This window comes from Tiliqua scincoides, chromosome 13 (assembly GCF_035046505.1).
Source record: "Tiliqua scincoides isolate rTilSci1 chromosome 13, rTilSci1.hap2, whole genome shotgun sequence".
NCBI classification, from domain to species: Eukaryota; Metazoa; Chordata; class Lepidosauria; order Squamata; family Scincidae; genus Tiliqua; species Tiliqua scincoides.
Window position 1 is genome coordinate 13550625 of NC_089833.1, and position 17699 is coordinate 13568323.

Genomic DNA, 17699 nt, shown 5'->3' on the forward strand with positions numbered 1-17699 from the left:
GATTCATTGGGCTAAAAAATGTTGGTCATGAGAAATTACGGACAAAGAACATGAAATTTACTTTAAATGTTAATAGCAAGGAAAACTGTATATAAGATGATTTATAGATGGTAAATGATGCCAAATCAGTTAGTGAAGATGTACAAAAATACGTCAAGTAAGTGCTGGAAATGTAAAAAGCAGGAGGAATCTTTTTATCATATGTGATGGACAAGTACTAAAGAAAAAAGGTATTGGATACAGATACATGCACAGATGCAGTTGATTTTAAGAACACGTGCAAATGAAACCTGATATCCAAGCTGAAGCAAGTGTGATATGCAGCATCCAGTGGTCCATGTGACTGTGTGCTGTTTAGTCTTGACTGGGTGTAGCTCTCCAGGACTCAAGAGGAGGCATGACTCTCCCACACCCCACAAATTGACTTGTCACATGTACTAATCACATGCATCAAGTCACAAGCTTTTCCACGTACATGCAAAGTTCACATTGACTCTTACCTGTAAGTGCTATGGGATTCAGAACTGGATTGGGGGTGACTATGCCAGGAGATCTCCTGGACTTTGGTTTTTAAATCCCTCAGCAAAGCTTAGAGGGGAAAAATAATAATAATAATACAGGTATTTATATACCGCCTTTCTTGGTCTTCATTCAAGACTTTATTCAAGGCTTGAATAAAGGTTTACATAGGCAGGCTAATTTATATCCCCGTAGGGATTTCTACAATTGAAAGAAGGCTCTATCTTTCAAGAGCCACAACAATTCAGATGTTCCGTTCGGATCTGGCCTCCATCCTGGCCTCCATCCTCCCACGCTCAGAGCAGATGGAAATAGCTCGGCTCAGCTTGTCAGCTGCTTCAAGGTTGCACGGTGCCAGTGGCCTCGAACTGGCGACCTTGTGGATGTTATCTTCAGGTAAATGGAGGCTCTACCCTCTAGACCAGATCTCCTGCCCTTACTCAACATTTACTATTATTCCTCAATATTCCTCAATATTACTCAAATATTGCTCAACATTTGTATAGTGCTGAGCACAGAAAGCACTTCTTATAGATTGCAGATCTCCCCCCCCCCCCCCAATTCCTCTGTTCTCTCTGGAGCACTGGGATTGCCTACGGCAGCAGTTGGGAGCTGTCCATAAAAAGTAAATTTATAACTAATATGTGTGATAGTCAGGCAGTTTTATGACATTGACCATTGACTGTTATGCATTTACTCAATTGATTGTTTACATCAATCAAAATTACCCGGGGAGCCCAAGAACCTGCCAAATTAGAACAGGGAGGACAGTAAAATGTTACCTTTAGACCAGTGACCATTGTGAAAAATTAACTACTGACACTGCCTGAAGAATCAGGTCATTTCCAGAAGTACTGGAGTGCCTGGTACAGTGTGCTGTTTTAAGCAGACAAGCTAAATCCCAAGTTCAAGTTTCAGTCGGGTCATCAATTTAGCGCAGTGGTTCCCAAACTTGAGTCACAACATCCCTGCAGCCTCGGGCTCAGCTGGGCACTGGCATCTTGGATATTGTGAAGATCTAAGATGTGTAGCTCACAAATCGTGCAAGATTTCATGAGATCCAAGATGGTGGCTCCCAAATTTTGGGAGACGGGTACCACCATCTGGGTATCCTCACAAGATTTTGCAAGATCCACAATGGCGGTAACTGAGGGAACCATTAGGAGGGGTTGCCAGGGACATCCTGCGACACCCTTGTGAATATGCCGCAACACCTAAGACTTTGCAACACGCACTTTGGGAACTCCAGATTTTTCCTGGATGGCCTTCAGGCAATAGCGTCCGTTGCCAGTTCATTGTTAGGATTATTAAGGCAAAGTAAAGTATGCTTTGAGCACTAAGGAAATCCACGAAAGGAACACAGTTGTTGTGGTTGTTGCTAAACAATTGCTAATAAGAGACTGCAAGGAAGGCTGGTGAATCAGGGAAAAGTTTGCCAAAGACTGCTCACTTATCTTCTCCTGCCAATGGTACTGCCATTTCTCAGTACGTCTTGAGATGCACCAATGTCTTGAGATGCTGATCTACAGACCCCTCCAAATGTCGTGCTGCTACCCTATGCATTTTCCGTCCCAGTGCTGTGTGTTTCCCTATGTGTCTCCCAAGCAATCTTTGTGACCTTCCCTGGACTAATCTTTTGTCCCCATGTAAAGGAGGCGACTTGAAGCTTGTTTTGCTCAGCATGCGAGCTGCCAAGTGATGCCTCAAGAGGTAAGATGTAGGTGACCCAAGAGCTGCTCTGGCCTGGACAATATCACGGTGCTCAGTGGTTAGGCCAAATGTCATTGTGCAGCCACTACTGCTTCCAAGCTTCCATGTGCAATGTCCGAGTCTGCAGTTTGCAGCTATTTTTCCTTCTACAGTTTTGAAAACTTTCTAGGCTGAAGAGGCCCAAACTCCGTAGCCTTTCCGCATAAGGAAGGTGCCCCAGCCCCGTAATCATCTTAGTCGCTCTCTTTTGCACCTTTTCCATTTCCAACTGGCACAACCTCTATTTGGGCTTCTTTTTAACAGCATTAGGTGAGAACCACAAGAGCAAATCAAATTCTTGTGATGTTTATTCTTGATGGTGATTCAGTCTCAAATTCTCAACGATGTTTATTCAGTCTCTCTTGGGTGAAAACAACAGGTTTTGCTTTGTGTCCAGAATAAAGAGCCAAGCCCTGTGGTCAGCTGTATTTGGAAAGCGCCCCACCCCCATGAAACTCTGGACACTGAGTGGTCCTTCAACAATGGTCATGAATTTCAGCACCAGAAGTGTTTTGCTGCATTGCTACTGACTAAGTAGAAAACTATTCTGGGTGGAACAGAACTGAGAACAGCAAATACACTTTGCAACTGGATAGCAAAAGACCAGGAGCTCAGGATTTGGGGTTGCAATTTCCCTTGGCTACCCTCCTGAGTCCTTAAGCCACCAGATGTCACTGCCACATCATGACTAAAGCACTCAGAGTTTGCCCAGCAAATGGAACAGTGTTCAGTTTCTAAGAAGTTTTTGTGACACGTAAAATTGCTCGGCGACCAGGTGGTAAGCAGGAGCGTCTGGCCAGGCTCCCCCCTTTTCAGCAGAGGAAACCCCTCCTTTGTCCTGCCATGCTTCTGGATTTTACATTCTCTAGAATACTCCTGAACTGTGTTGACCTAGCTCTGATTTCATTACTAGCCAAAGAGAGCACAATCAAGAACATGTGTTCTCAGGGGTGTCTTTCTTTGACAATGACATAGAAAGGATGATGATGATGATGATGATTTTGGTTATCAGCCTGAAGTACACATAAGATTCTTCTGCAGCCACAAGTTTGGCATGTTCCGTTCCTTTAAATCACACTGGATTCCAAGCAATCCCATGGAAATTGCAGGCAGTCCAGATGGAAGACAGCCTGCTTAAAACACCACCACATTCCTTGTTTAGGAACAAGGAGGAGGCGACAGGAAGGGTACGTTTCAGCATACTCCGTTTTACAAAGGAGACAGTACCTTCAAAGGAGTACGTCAGCATCTCTGTGTACACAGCTCCCTTCCTTGTCCACTTGCTCCATGGTTGGCAACCTTCAGTCTCGAAAGACTATGGTATAAGCCTACAGCACCCGGTATTCCCAGGCGGTCTCCCGTCCAAGTACTAACCAGGCCTGACCCTGCTTAGCTTCCGAGATCAGACGAGATCAGGCATGGAAAGACTATGGTATAAGCCTACAGCACCCGGTATTCCCAGGCGGTCTCCCATCCAAGTACTAACCAGGCCTGGCCCTGCTTAGCTTCCGAGATCAGACAAGATCGGGCATGGAAAGACTATGGTATAAGCCTACAGCACCCGGTATTCCCAGGCGGTCTCCCATCCAAGTACTAACCAGGCCTGACCCTGCTTAGCTTCCGAGATCAGACGAGATCGGGCATGGAAAGACTATGGAATAAGCCTACAGCACCCGGTATTCCCAGGCGGTCTCCCATCCAAGTACTAACCAGGCCTGACCCTGCTTAGCTTCCAAGATCAGACAAGATCAGGGATTTGCAGGGTATGCCTTCTGGCTTTTTCCTCCTCAAGCGTATTTCACTGCAACCTCAGTCCAGGCTTTTGATCCAAGAGCCTGCCTGCCAGGAATATCCTGGGAAAGGAAGAAAATGGGGAAAAAAAAACAACCCACAGCAAATGGAAAGTATAAGCAGAACACAGCCAAGAGCTGCCCCTTGTCCCTTAAAGCACAATCAGTATCCCAGGCCCTGCAACACCCTCCAAGGCCAAGTCACAGACACAACTCTGCAGCGCCCCTTACTGGGGGAGTGGTGGATTCTCTCTTGCACCTACACATTCCCTCCCCAAACACCTATTTATGGTGTGTGTTTTTTTTAATCCTGTCTTTTCACACACAGGGACACTTGTGACACCCAAAGTCCACAAAAGCAACAATACAATGACAATAATACTTTTTCTCAAGTTAAATAGTTTAAGCATCAGAATTGTAGTCAAAGGTTTGATGTTCTTCTGCACGAGGTGCTCCCTAAGCCGACTTAAAGCGGCTGAACTGGTTACAGCACCGCCTTTTAAAGTTCCTGCCTGGGCTGATGAGTTTAAAAAATTGTGATGAACCTGAATTGGACCCTAGGATTGGATCTAGGGACCTCAGGACCCTGCATGGACCCCAACTCATAATGCTTTGACTCCTTGCACTGAACCAGAGGCCCTCTCTCTGCAATCTGTGGTCATAGTGCTCTGTAAAGTACCCATATAAAAACAGGGAGAGCCCTGCTGGATCAGGCCCAAAGGGAGCCCACCTGGTCTTACAGGGGTAGCCAATAAAGCAGAAGATGAAGGTCTACCCTTCTCCTGCCACTGTTCCCCTGCAATTGGGCTTCAAAAGTACACTGCCCTTGAATCTGGACATATGACACACAGCCATCATTACTAGTAACCAGGAATTCACGTGTCCTCCACAACCTGGTCTAGTCCCCTTTTACAGCCACATAAACCGGCATCCAGCATCCACGGCCTGGTCCACAGACTGCATGAAGCAGCTTCTTGTGGCTTTCCAAGATATCTCATGGATTCTAATGTGGTGAAAGAGGAATAATAATAATAATAATAATAATAATAATAATAATAATAATAATAATAATAATAATACAGGTATTTATATACAGCCTTTCTTGGTCTTTATTCAAGACTTTATTCAAGGTGGTTTACATAGGCAGGCAATGTGGTTTACATAGTGGTTTACATAGGCAGGCTAATTTAAATGTAAATTAAATTTTTATAATTGAAGGAAGGCTCTATCTTTCAAGAGCCACAACAAATTCAGATGTTTCGTTCTGATCTGGCCTCCATCCTCCCACGCTCAGAGCAGATGGAAATAGCTCGGCTCAGCTTGTCAGCTGCTTCAAGGTCGCACGGTGCCGGTGGCCTCGAACTGGCGACCTTGTGGATGTTATCTTCAGGCAAATGGAGGCTCTACCCTCTAGACCAGACCTCCTGCCCTTACTCAACATTTACTATTATTACTCAATATTACTCAATATTACTCAATATTACTTAACATTTGTATTGTGCTGAGCACAGAAAGCACTTCTTATAGATTGCCCTGATGTTAAACCTTGATTTAAAACCCTGATGTTGCCCTTAAAACAACCCTGAAAGGCAACGGTTCCCAAACTGTTCACTGCAGAGCCTGAGAGTGCCACAGCAAACTCACAGGGGCGCCACAGGATGTCATCAGCAGCCTCTTCTTCCCAGCAATCCTGGGTGCTGCCACCTTGGATCATGTGAGAATTGTGCCATCCAAGATGACTGGAAGAGAAAGGAAAAAGAAGCTGCCAAGACCTGGGTAAGTTTGGGAACTGCTGCTGTAAGGCAAGTCAGTATCTTTATCTCTGAGGGAGCCATACAGTTGCTTAATGAGTTTAGGGCAGAAGTGTGGTTCAAAGCTACCCTGATTCACATCTCAGTCTCTTAGCCATTGTGCTACAACACAAAAATTTCTCTCTACCCCCACTCTTCACACCATACATGCTATGCATGTGATTTTCCATGGCACAATATATTTTCCATGAAGTTATTTTCGGCAGCTTCGTGATTTTCCATGAAGTTATAGTTTAAACATTCTGAGAATTCAGAACCTACACCTGGGATGCTGGGACCAGAGTCCACTCAATCAGTTCCAACATTCACTTACCTGATCACGTCGACCCCGACTGTTGCCTCTTCTCCTGCACTCAAGGTTAGCTGGAGTTCCATCTGGCTACCAATCCTAGCTTGGATCTTGGCCTAGAGATACTTCAAAGCTTGATGTTGGCATTGATTTGACCACTCACGCTTGGAATAGGCATGGGGCACATGCTTTGATATCACCGCTTGGATCCCATAGTCTTGCAACACTCCCCAACCAAGGCCAACAAGTTAAGAAGTCACCTTTCGAAATAGATTCCAGCCCAACTATTCTAAGGGCGCAATCCTAACCCGCTTTCCAACACTGGCACAGCTGTGCCAGTGGGGCATGTGCTGCATCCCTCAGTTGGGGGGCAGTCATGGGGGCCTCCTCAAGGTTAGGCACTGTTTGTTCCCTTACTTTGAAGTTGCATTACACTTATGTCATTGCTGGAAAGTTGGTTAGGATTGCGCCCTAAGAAAGAGAACTACATGACATGACAAGTACATAGAACTTCCATGTTCACAAGCAGCTGAACACTCAGTTCTGGGAGTCAAAAACAGGGAGTGGCTGCTGCTTGTGAGTTTTCCAGAGTCAGTGGATGGGCCACTGTGCCAAACAGAATGCTGGGCCAGATGAACTCCTTTGGGCCTGATCCAGCAGGGCTTTCCTGACATTCTTGAGAGTCAGAGACCTTCAGACCTAAACAGAAGTTTTCGCACTGAACTAAATGGAAACAGCAACATATAGTCCTAAAAACACAGGAGAACGGGCCCTCCTTATCCGTGGGCTCAGCACCCGTGGATCTGAATATCCGTGGATGTTGAGCCCACAGCTGGAGGGCCTAAGAGGACCTTCCGGACGCGCCTTCTGATCGTGTCTGGGAGGTATCCTGAGGCTCAGCCCAAGAGTCCACCTAGTCCAGCATCCTGTATCCTAGAGTGGCCCACCAGATTCCTCAGGGAGCACACAAGACAGCAAGATACCTGCACCCTATTGCCACTTTCTTGCATCTGGCATTCAGAGTTAGCCTACATCTACATAAGAACATAAGAAGAGCCCCACTGGATCAGGCAATAGGCCCATCTAGTCCAGCTTCCTGTATCTCACAGCGGCCCACCAAATGCCCCAGGGAGCACACCAGATAACAAGAGACCTGCAAGGCTTCCTGGGAATTGTAGTTAAGAACATAACAACAGCCCCACTGGATCAGGCCATTGGCCCATCCAGTCCAGCCTCCTGTATCTCACAGTGGCCCACCAAATGCCCCAGGGAGCACACCAGATAACAAGAGACCTCATCCTGGTGCCCTCCCTTGCATCTGGCCTTCTGACATAGCCCATTTCTAAAATCAGGAGGAGGAATCTAAAATCTAAAATCAGGAATCAGATCTAAAATCTAGAACAAGGAAGTGGCATATAACCATCGCAGCTTGTAACCTGTGATGGACTTTTCTTCCTGGAATCCGTCCGATTCCCTTTTAAAGGCATCTAGACCAGATGCCATCACCACATCCCGTGGCAAGGAGTGTGTCATTAGACACACTGGGTAAAGAAATATTTCCTTTTGTCTATTCTGCTTCGTCCTACACTCAATTTTTGTGGATGTCCCCTGGTTCTGATAATGGAAGGATGTGAATAAAGGATGACAGAGGATGTGGAACCGATGCCCTTAGTTGGAGATGTGTTCTCCTCTTGTGTTCTTATCCTAGCCCTGGCTCCTCTTAACTCCTACTTGGCTACATCACATCAGCTGTTGTGGATCCTGCTCCCTTTGGGCAGTTTCCAACTCTGTGAAACCTAGCTTTTGGAAAGCTTCTTTTCCCATGATCCACTGAGCCTTGAACCGAAGGCCCTTGCAGTGCCAGCCTGGACTCCTGCCGCGACTCCAGTTTCACTCTCCATTTGACTGCCAATACCTCCATTCCATTGTCACTCAACAAGGCAGAAAACATTGCTTTGGCTCCTGGAGGTTAACCTGGGAAATCCAAGAGGATTCTGTTGTTTTCTCATGGAATCCAGTCGCACAATTTGTACTCCTGATCTCTCTGTATTAGCAATTTGAGTTTTGAAGGCTTTGCATATTTGCTTTGTTTGGGGGGGACGGACAGCTGAAATAATATTCAAATGGATTTAGAAAACAAAAGAGAGAGCAAAGCCTTGATTTTCTTAAAAGAAATGCTAGCTTAATAGCTCAGCCAGTTTCTGGAAACAAAACCCAAAAAAGCACTGCACTTTTCATGCCATGCAAAAAGTTTTTGCCACAACTTTTGTTTTGCTGTTTTAAATTGAGCCTTTATAACGGAAGGCTGACTACAAGTTCATTCCAAATAATTGCACAGATGGTCACTTTTAGCCCCAGTTTTTAAAAAAAAAATTTCAATACCACAGACTCAAAAGCTAAACAGCTCTGCAGGCTGTTTGGAAACCAAAGCCAAATTCTGCCTTTAGTGCCTAAGGATTATTCCACAACCTTGCTTAAAATTTAAAAAAAAAAAAAAAAAGGAATATATATTTTCACCATCCTGGTTTCATGTGCTGGTTCACTTAGCTAAGTTTTTCCACGCTTTAATTGGGCTTCACTTCAATTTGCTCAGGAAATTCTGGTACAGGAAGGAAGGAAGGAAAGGAGACTGGATACAATTTTAACACAGTCCTCCACTTGTCAAAAGTTTCCTCCATTGTTACAGAAGAAAAAAAAAAGCACAAGGCAAGCAATAAAACCCTACGATATAAACCCACAGATTTTTCCTCCTTTTGTTCACAGCCTCCACCTCCCAACAGCCGTTGAAATCAACAAGGATAGCATTTCTTCAGGATATTGAAAAAGTTACAATTTGTTTTCATACAGTGGGGAAGAACAGAAGGTAGTTTGGGGTTGACTTGTAGATCTCTGGGTGACCCATGGTGGAGTGGAAAGAGTTTTGGACTGGCTGGCTCTGACCCAGATCTTGGAGCAGCTGGACGAGTCAGTGTTAGAGAGTTTTGAGTTGGAATCCCTGGTTTCCAGTCATTCAGGTGTATAAATAGGTCTGTATTTATATATGCTGTACATCAGTTGTCCCAATGTATGACTCATGAGCTGCAGAAGGCAAATGACTCCACCTTCCCAAGTCACTATTGAATATTTTGCCCCAGATGGAGGACCATGGGATCCTGGTAAATAAGAAATGAGATCCTTCCAGCCTGGAAAGAAATTAAATCTTCCCACTCCTGTTTATACAGAGTGGAGCTCCCAAAGCCTTGATACGGCTGACAGAAGCCTCCAGAAGTTACTTCCAGAGATAGTTTTTGGGAGAAAACTTCTGGTTCGGAAGTAGCTTCCAGAGGCTTCTGTAGGCCATTCTGAAGCCCGTGGAGGCTCAGTGGCCCAATTCAATGCAGGAGAGGCCTCTGGAGTTTTCAGGTAAGTAAGTGTGCAAGCTTAAGTAATGGTCCCCAGCTTCCACGGATTTCCTTATCTATGGGTGGGGAGGGGTTTGGAACCAAACCCATGGGGATAAGGGGGTGGGCTACTTTCGTGGTTACCAACCTGTAAGTCTAGGACCCTCCAGTGCATCATGATTCAATTTTTGATGGTTTGAGAAACTTGAAAGGGCAGATTAAGCTCTGTGCATCAAGGGTTAAACAAGCTGCTACTGGGGGGGGGAGCACTGCTGCCCAATCACCATTACAGCCACACCCCTTGGCATCCATAGATCAGGCAACAGCCTCTCGGGCTTCTAAGTTTGGGAACCACTGTAAGACAGTTTCTAACAACAGTGATAGGAGGTCAGTATTATTATCCCCATATTACAGGCTGAGAAGACTGATGCCTAGAGGGACTGACTTGCCTAAGACCCCTGGGTGAGAATTCACAGCAGGGTCCAGCTTTGACCCAGGAAAGTGCAAATTCGCAGCTCAGCCTCCTCACCAGGAAGCTGCTACACCAGTTCCCAACAGCAGGTGACAATGTGTTCTCTCAGCATCCTCCAAACACAAAGATTTTGTCACAGCTGCAAAAAGCCTTGTGATCACAGAGCTCTTTCTACTGCCATTATGGGAAAAATATCTTTTTGACACTGACTTGTGACGGAATGGAGAGGGGAAGCCAGTGATGTGACCCGTACGGAGGACGCTTGCCCAGGCGCTGCTGCTTTCCAAAAGTGATTCACATTTTCTACAGTTTTGAGCAACACGGAAACACGGTAGTAGTTTCGGTCTGGCTCCTGGAGGATGAATGAAGTGACATTTCTTTAACACTGAAAACGGCCAAGCAATGCTTTCAGGATCCCTCTGGCAGCAACAAGGTCACCTCCCTATTTTTAGGCACCGTTGTCGCCAAGAGTCTTGCCCGCAAGCCTGGCACTCTGGGGGTGACATTCCTTGCAGTTGTTCCAGCCCTCAGGCACATGGCTGACGCCCATACATGGCATCCCGGCTGCCACCAGCACATGTCTCTCCCCTGGAAGGGAGTCACATCCACTGCTGGAAAGACTGGTCATTTCTACAAGGAAAAGCATTGGGCGCTCCTGAGTTCAATGAGGCAAGCAAGGTTCATCGCAAATGCCACTGTCTTTTGGACAACCGCCTTTGTTTGAACCAGAAACACGGAGAAGCCTCTTGCACAACTATGCGCTCCTCTCGATTGGCAGCTTGATGTTTGGAACACACCCACGCAATTTTGGTCTGCGTCCCTTGCAGTCTGTAGACAGAAATAGCCTGAAACAACTGGTAGCGACTGCCTGCATCTCTGGTCTGCAGACAGACAGCTGCAGCTTGCCTTGGGGTGGAAGGTGGCCTGGTACTGCCAGGTGACAGTGTTGCTTGCCTGTAACTTTTCCTAAGAAGCCACTGTTCATGACTCTGAAGCTCAACAAGAAATCTTGCAGCTCAAGGCTGGTACTGAGCTCCCAGAGTGAGGTCAAGGGAGCCACCTAGCAGGAGTCACAAACCAGGAACATGGACACAGTGAACTGCTGTCACCCAAGCAAAAGTTCCAGTCTGACCTGAAAGCCATTTTTTATAGTCCTTCCAAGTCTGGAGAAGACAATGAATTTGACCATCTCCTGTTTGTGGGCTTCCCAGTTGGCCGCTGTGAAAAAAGGAGGCTGAACTAGACAGGACTTTGGTCTGACGCCCACAGGACTCTTTCAGATTTTTTACCAGTATGTACCCAGGTACAGGCAGCCATAGTTCCAGCATGGCTCTGACAGAGCTCCACATGGGTGGTCTACTGGACACAGTAATCATCACTGTGTTACAAATATTATTTCAGTATCAAAGTTGAGCAATTTTTAAAAATGTATTTTCGGGGGGGGGGAGGTGTATTTATGTGGCTGTACTGACTTCACGAACCCCTGGGGACTGGGGATAAGAATAGGCCCTCAGTTTGGCTGTACTTGTCGTAAGAGGCGACTAAACAGCCACCGGGTAGATGGGACTCGTCAGCCTGGGAAGGCAGCTCATCTGAGAGAAGGAAAACTCTGATCCCAAACCTCCACTGCCTTGTGGCTACATCCAGTTATGGAAAAGGCTTCAGGAGAAAACCTCGAGGCAAAATCCGGAGCCGGAGTCCCTGAGGCAGTTCATGGCTGAACACAGTCACGTTCTGGCAACTCCTGCGACGCTGCTGGAACCAACCGTATTGGCTTTTGCCTTTCCGTTGGACCATTTCAGCGACGTGGAGAGGGGGGATTTGCTGCATGGGTAACAGTCTATCCTCCATATCTACTTTACCCAGGCTTTGCGCACTGGAGAGGACACTCGGTTCCAGAACCAACATTCAGAGCGTGACACCTTAGTCTTCCGAGACTGAAGGATGCCAACAACCAACTGACTTCACGGCACGTTACTGTTGCATAGCATGCCCTACATAAGGCATCTTTATAAAGTTAAGGTGAAGGTTCTGTTCCCTCAGTGATTTTAAACAGCTACAGTTGTGAATTAAAAATGAGAACAGACACCACAGAACCTGTGACATTTTTTAGCAAGCAGCGAAGTCCAGCACATGCACAGTCAATGTTTTCAACAATTAACGCCGTCACCAGAAGCAGATTTCCAGCTCTTGAGCAATGTATTATTATTATTATTAAATTGTGAATGAAAGCCCTGACTTCAGCATTCTCCTAGGGTATGAACTTTCCCAGTCAGACACACACAATGCAGATTAACTCGGCTGGAAGACAATTACAGCTGGCAAATGAAAATTTAATTTCTCAGTCGGCACAAAGTGTGACTCTGCACCTTGGATTTTAGGTTTATTAATCCCATTGGTTAATTCAAAAGAGAGGCATGATTTAGTGGAAGCCCACCCAGTCTAGGACGCAGATTCAGTCAAGGAATGGAAAGATTTAAACACGTAAGCAAACAGGACGAGAACATGGAAGCAACTCTGGATCTCTGTGCATGGATCACGTTTGACTCCAGGGCTTTCGAAAGAAGTGGTGTGCTGTGTGGTTTCAGAACTGTTCTTAAGACAACGGAGCCATCAAAGCACATGGAAACAACATGGAATGACAAGTCAACTCTTGCTAGTGAGCACTGAAAAGCAGAGCATATGAAAACCAATGGCATAGCATGGCTGCTGAGATGCCTCAGCTCCTTCTGAAATGCAACAGGAATAAAGGCACCCCCCAGTATCTGTGGGGAGATAGTTTCCTGCTGCTACCGTGGGTACCCAAAACTGCAGATAGCAGCAAACTCTACTGCATTCATGGCTTTGCAAACACTTTGCAAAAGGGAGATTTTTCTTCCTTTTGCTTTAGAACAAGAAGCAAACAGTGAGAGACTAGACCAGCCATCTTTAACCACTGTGCCGTGGCGAATGTTCTGCAGGTGTGCTGCAGGAGTTTGGAGAAAGGTCATTTATTAGTAGGGTCATTGGGGGATGTGAGAACCACAGAAAAGTGAAACTGCGGATATGAGACCCACAGATATGGGGGGGGTGCCCATATGTGGAATTTCTGAATGGAATGAAGCCCCGGCTGAGCCCAGAGTGGTTTTTGAGAACCGTCCCCAAATGGCCAACCAATGGTTCAGACCATTGGCCATCTGAACGGGCCACAGCAATGGATCAGCAATCATTCAGGAAGAAAACAATGGCCATGCTCTGCGACTATCTATCAGAAGCCACCCCAGATCAGAGAATCCTAAGCCACTGAGCAGTCTTTGACTGTCCCAGCCATGCTTCCTAAGGAGCTAATGGAAATTCTGTATGCTGTAAAACATTTGCTTTCTTAGCACTGAACAAACTTCAAACTTAGGAGAAGCACTGCAAGTATTTGAGAGGTGGGGGTTATTCAGTTCTTGGTTCTGTCTCCAAGAGTGATTTGCAACATGCACGCCTGCTCTTTCTTGCAGACTTTGCTTTGGCCTTAAGCAATTGAAACACCAAGGGGCAGAAGATACAGGCAGTCCCCACTGTTGTCTGATGGATTCTACATGCTCAGTTTTGCTGTTCATCATTTTGCTCTCTCTCAGCCCACCCACCCCCCAATTGCACCTTGGCTTGAGTCAATATATTAAATTCCATTAGAGTTACTATGTTAGCATAGCACATATTGGACCACTTAAATACTTGGCTTCCAAATAAAGTTGTCTTAAAGGGAATGCAATCTGTTAGCAGCTTTCAGAATTACTAATCTCTTCCATGCTTTTTCCAAGAGTTCTAGCCATCCAAATCGGTGACGGTTGTCAAAAACTCAGACAAATGCTATGGCTTAAGCAACAAAACTTTCTGAGAATCTGGTAATTGGGAGTTGGACAACACTTCAATTAGCACCTCCAACTTTCGAGTAATTAGTATTCTCGTCACTCCTGCCCTTGGAGTTCCTGCTTTCTGCATGACGATGGAAGTCCACTCTCTTAGAGAAGGAATGTTCTACCAGACAAATGTGCTAGTGATTGCAAGGTGTACTCCAGTGGAAAACAGATCATGGGAGCACGACAAGAACGTAAGGAGGCACCAGAGAGGAGCAGAGCTTCCATTTATTGATCACATCACATGGCAGGATCCATAATTTTGTGGGTTCACGATTGCACTATGTAGCTAATTGAAATGAGGCATTGGATTTTAGGATAAACAAACGAAGCCAGCAAGAAACTGCAGCTCTTCAGTGCAGACAGACAATAAGCAAGAGATGAAACCAGCAGATAACAGATGGAAAAATGACGCAAGCAAAGCAGATTTTCAGCTCCTTCTGAGGAGGCTGGTTGCTTCAGAGCCTGGTTTAAATCCATTCCATTAAATAATTCTTGCCAGGAGCAAAGACTCTTCCTAACCATCATGTACGAAAAGCTGAAGGAAAACAGCTCTTAAAAGAAAAGCAGGAAGATACTGAGTTCAAGGGATGGTTTTCACACTGAGCACCCAACTATGTCATTACCGCTGCAACCTTGGGAGAGATTTGCTTTGAAAAAGATGAAAGGCTTGATATTTCTAGAACCATTTCAAGAGTAAAAATTATATTTTACTCTGTTCCTACAGTGATGCTCAAACCCGTGGATCTTGGAAGGCTTGATCGGACGAGACATTTTCATGACAGCAGCTGGAGAACTTTTCGGACCCGCTCACATTTCTCAACAAGGGCGGGATCTTCAGTTTCCAAACCGTCACACTTCTGCATGAAGTCTTCCGCTTTCTGCACAGTCATGTGCCGTGCACTGCCTTGGAGCCCTTCAAGGTAACGCAACAAAATGGAAAAATACTTATCGGGTACCTTTTAAGACAAAAGGAAGAGAATGTGAAAGGTTGAGATTCGTAGAAGTGTATTTTTGTTTGTGAAGGCACTGAAGTGAACGATACACAAACACACAGGACTGGAAGTTTCCAAAGGACAAAACTGCAAGGATAAAATCAGAGCACAGATACTGGGCCTCGGCGTGTCCACTCTTAGTCCGTGCCTGGTTTCTAAATTGTTGTAGCTAGCATGCAACTTTTTCCTCAACTAAAACACTTCCCCCTAGCCCACTAACCATTCAGCTCATTTGTGCAGACCACTGCCTGACTGCTGCCTACAAGTACAAAATGTCAGTTGACAAAATGTGGCTACGTTTCAGCTGGAAGTATCAACAAATAAATCCATCATGTATTGGCAAAATGGCTGGTTCTGTGATGTATCACGCCAAGAGGACCAGACTTTTGCTTCATCATGTGAGTGCTAGAAATGTGAACTCTTGAGAATGACAAGAGCGACTGTAAGAAGGACACACGGCTGGACTACGGCTCTGAGGAAGTAAGAAGTCATGACGTACCTTGACTTTATCGTACATATGCAAAAGGAGCCACGTCTGCCGTGCTTTTTGAAATTTCCATTCTTTGGGGTTTTTAGACCAGCTGTAATAAAACAAATAAATAAAACCAATTATAATCAACTGTGTATTATTTTTTTAAAAAAAATTAAAATTCCTAATGTGAGCTTCCTGCTGTCAGGTTGGAAGCTGCTTTCACATAATGATGAACAGCGCAATCCTAGGCATGTCTTCTCAGAAGTAAGCCCCATTAAATTCATTGGGACTTGCTCTCAAGAAAACGTGAACAGGATTGAAACCTAAGAGCTTCAAATTTGGACTTTCCTGATTTGAATTCTGCTTCTGCCATGGACTCACTAGGTGGCGTCTTAGGTAAACCACTTCTTCTCAGCCTCGGTCTTCCCCAAGTGCAAAATGGGAATAGTAATACTGACTTACTTTACAGGGTTGTTGTAACAGCTATATCATGATAAGCCATATGAATCATTCTGCACAGACAAAGAGCACATTATTATGAAATCCAAAGATGCTTGGTAAAGAAGCATTACAGAACAAGAGTGTAGCGAGAATTTTCTTATGCAGTTGAACCTCTATTACAAAAAGTTCCAGTGCTGAATTTATACCTGCATGGTCAGAAAATGTCTAAAAGTTAGACTTTACAGTGGGATAATAATAGGAAAAACAATGTATTAGAACCTTAAGATTTAATATATCAATAACTGGAGCCTTAGTCTCTTGTGGGGGTCCCATTGCGCCTGCATGTGTAAGAGTATGGAGAAGGGCAAGGTTGGTGTGTTTTCATCTGCTGGCTGCAAAAACACAAGAGTGGGGGAAGCTCCCAGCCCATCAGAGCACTTGAGGTGGGACACTCCCCTCCTGGAGAAGGGACTGGGCTCCACAAGCTTAATGAAACTGGAAAGGAACTTTTCCTGGACTTTTTACATTGGACTAAGGAGACTATGTTTCTACATAGAAACAAACTGCTTTAGCTTACTTGGGCATCAGGCAGGAATCATGCTGGGGGGGAGGGGCGACACAGGCAGAAAGCAGGGACAGCACTTCCCTCCATGTGGGACTCCTTAAGGAGTCCTGGGATGGGAGACAGAAGCCAGTCTGCTCAGGGGGAAATGACTTGCTGTTTGCACCTCAGACAGGCAGCTTGGGGGATTGACTGACCTTGCAACTGTGGCCCTTTGGGCCTGACTTGATACCCCCTTATACCCCCAGCAGATGGGTTGGGGAAATGGCATTGTCAGCAGGCAGGGAGACAGTCTCCTTGTCCTTCCACTGCATCACACACCTTCCTCCTTGCACCTGGCATTAGTCCCCTGTTGCAGGTGCATGTTTCCATACGGAAATTGCTTTTGCAAAGATTGGTGCAAATCAATCCTAGAGTCGTGCTTCTCCCCTCAACGCAGTAATATTCAAACTCCAAAATCAATTAGGAAGGAGAGTTTCTACAAGACTGCTAAGGCAGTTCAAACGCTGTCAGGTCTGATCCATTGAAACAGCCTCAAATTTATTCTGCCTTAGCTGCTCAGTGAACTCAGAGCACATATTTGGCCAGCAGGGCTTGATGGAAATGCCTTCCAAATATAAGACCAGTTTCCTCTTTTAGAGTGAAAAGTCCCTTCAACTGTCAGAAAATTGGTTAAGTAGGCTGCGTGCCTCCATCCAGATTATTGACAGAACAAAAGTCAACCATAATCTATTTTAAACGAGGACAACAGGAGGAGGTTGACAGAAGGTTGGAGAGGAGGTTGACAAACATGTACTACCTAGTTTAAGAGGGAATCATCACACTCCAAAGAGCTTCTGCAAAAGAGCAAAGCAACAGCCCCTTCAGATAAAACACACAACTTCACTGGGCACACGCAGGAACGATAAAAATGGCCCTTTCAGGTCGCCATATTAGTGAACAGGAAAACTGAACTGTCTTCTCACTGGTCATGTTCTCCCCCTCGGTCAACCCAGAGCACAACACGCCACTAAGTTCTCCCGCTCCAAAAGGAGGCAGTCAACCCCCCTCCCTTTCATTTGAGAAACTGCCTGCAGATTCTAGAACCAATGCCATTTTCTTGACAGAACAGCAGAGCTGCCAAGGCTGCATAACCTGTGGTTTGAAACTCAACTTTGAACATGATCTTCCAGCTGGTAGAGACATGGGGGAGAGAGAGAGAGAGAGAGAGAGAGAGAGAGGAGAAGAAAAGCTCTTGTTGGCCTGGGTGGCAGAGTCTGCTAAAAGAAACACAATGCATAAAAGTTCAATGAAAAGCCGCTGCTTTGGCATTTGAGTAACTACAAGTTTTAACAA

At 45.5% G+C, this 17699-nt stretch overlaps 1 protein-coding gene and 1 pseudogene across 1 annotated transcript in view; both read right to left on the reverse strand.

The window, feature by feature from the left end:
* Window positions 1-3929: 3929 nt before the first annotated feature.
* On the reverse strand, window positions 3930-4045 carry LOC136634164 (5S ribosomal RNA; annotated as a pseudogene).
* Window positions 4046-14104: 10059 nt separating this feature from the next.
* Window positions 14105-17699, reverse strand: part of C13H7orf50 (chromosome 13 C7orf50 homolog) — a 132231-nt gene continuing 128636 nt past the window's right edge. Inside the window, exons 4-5 of the mRNA XM_066640905.1 lie at window positions 15389-15470; window positions 14105-14853 (exon numbers count right to left, since the gene is read on the reverse strand). Of these exons, the coding sequence (XP_066497002.1) occupies window positions 14671-14853; window positions 15389-15470 (265 nt within the window). The 3' untranslated portion in view covers window positions 14105-14670. The remainder of the gene's footprint in view (window positions 14854-15388; window positions 15471-17699) is intronic.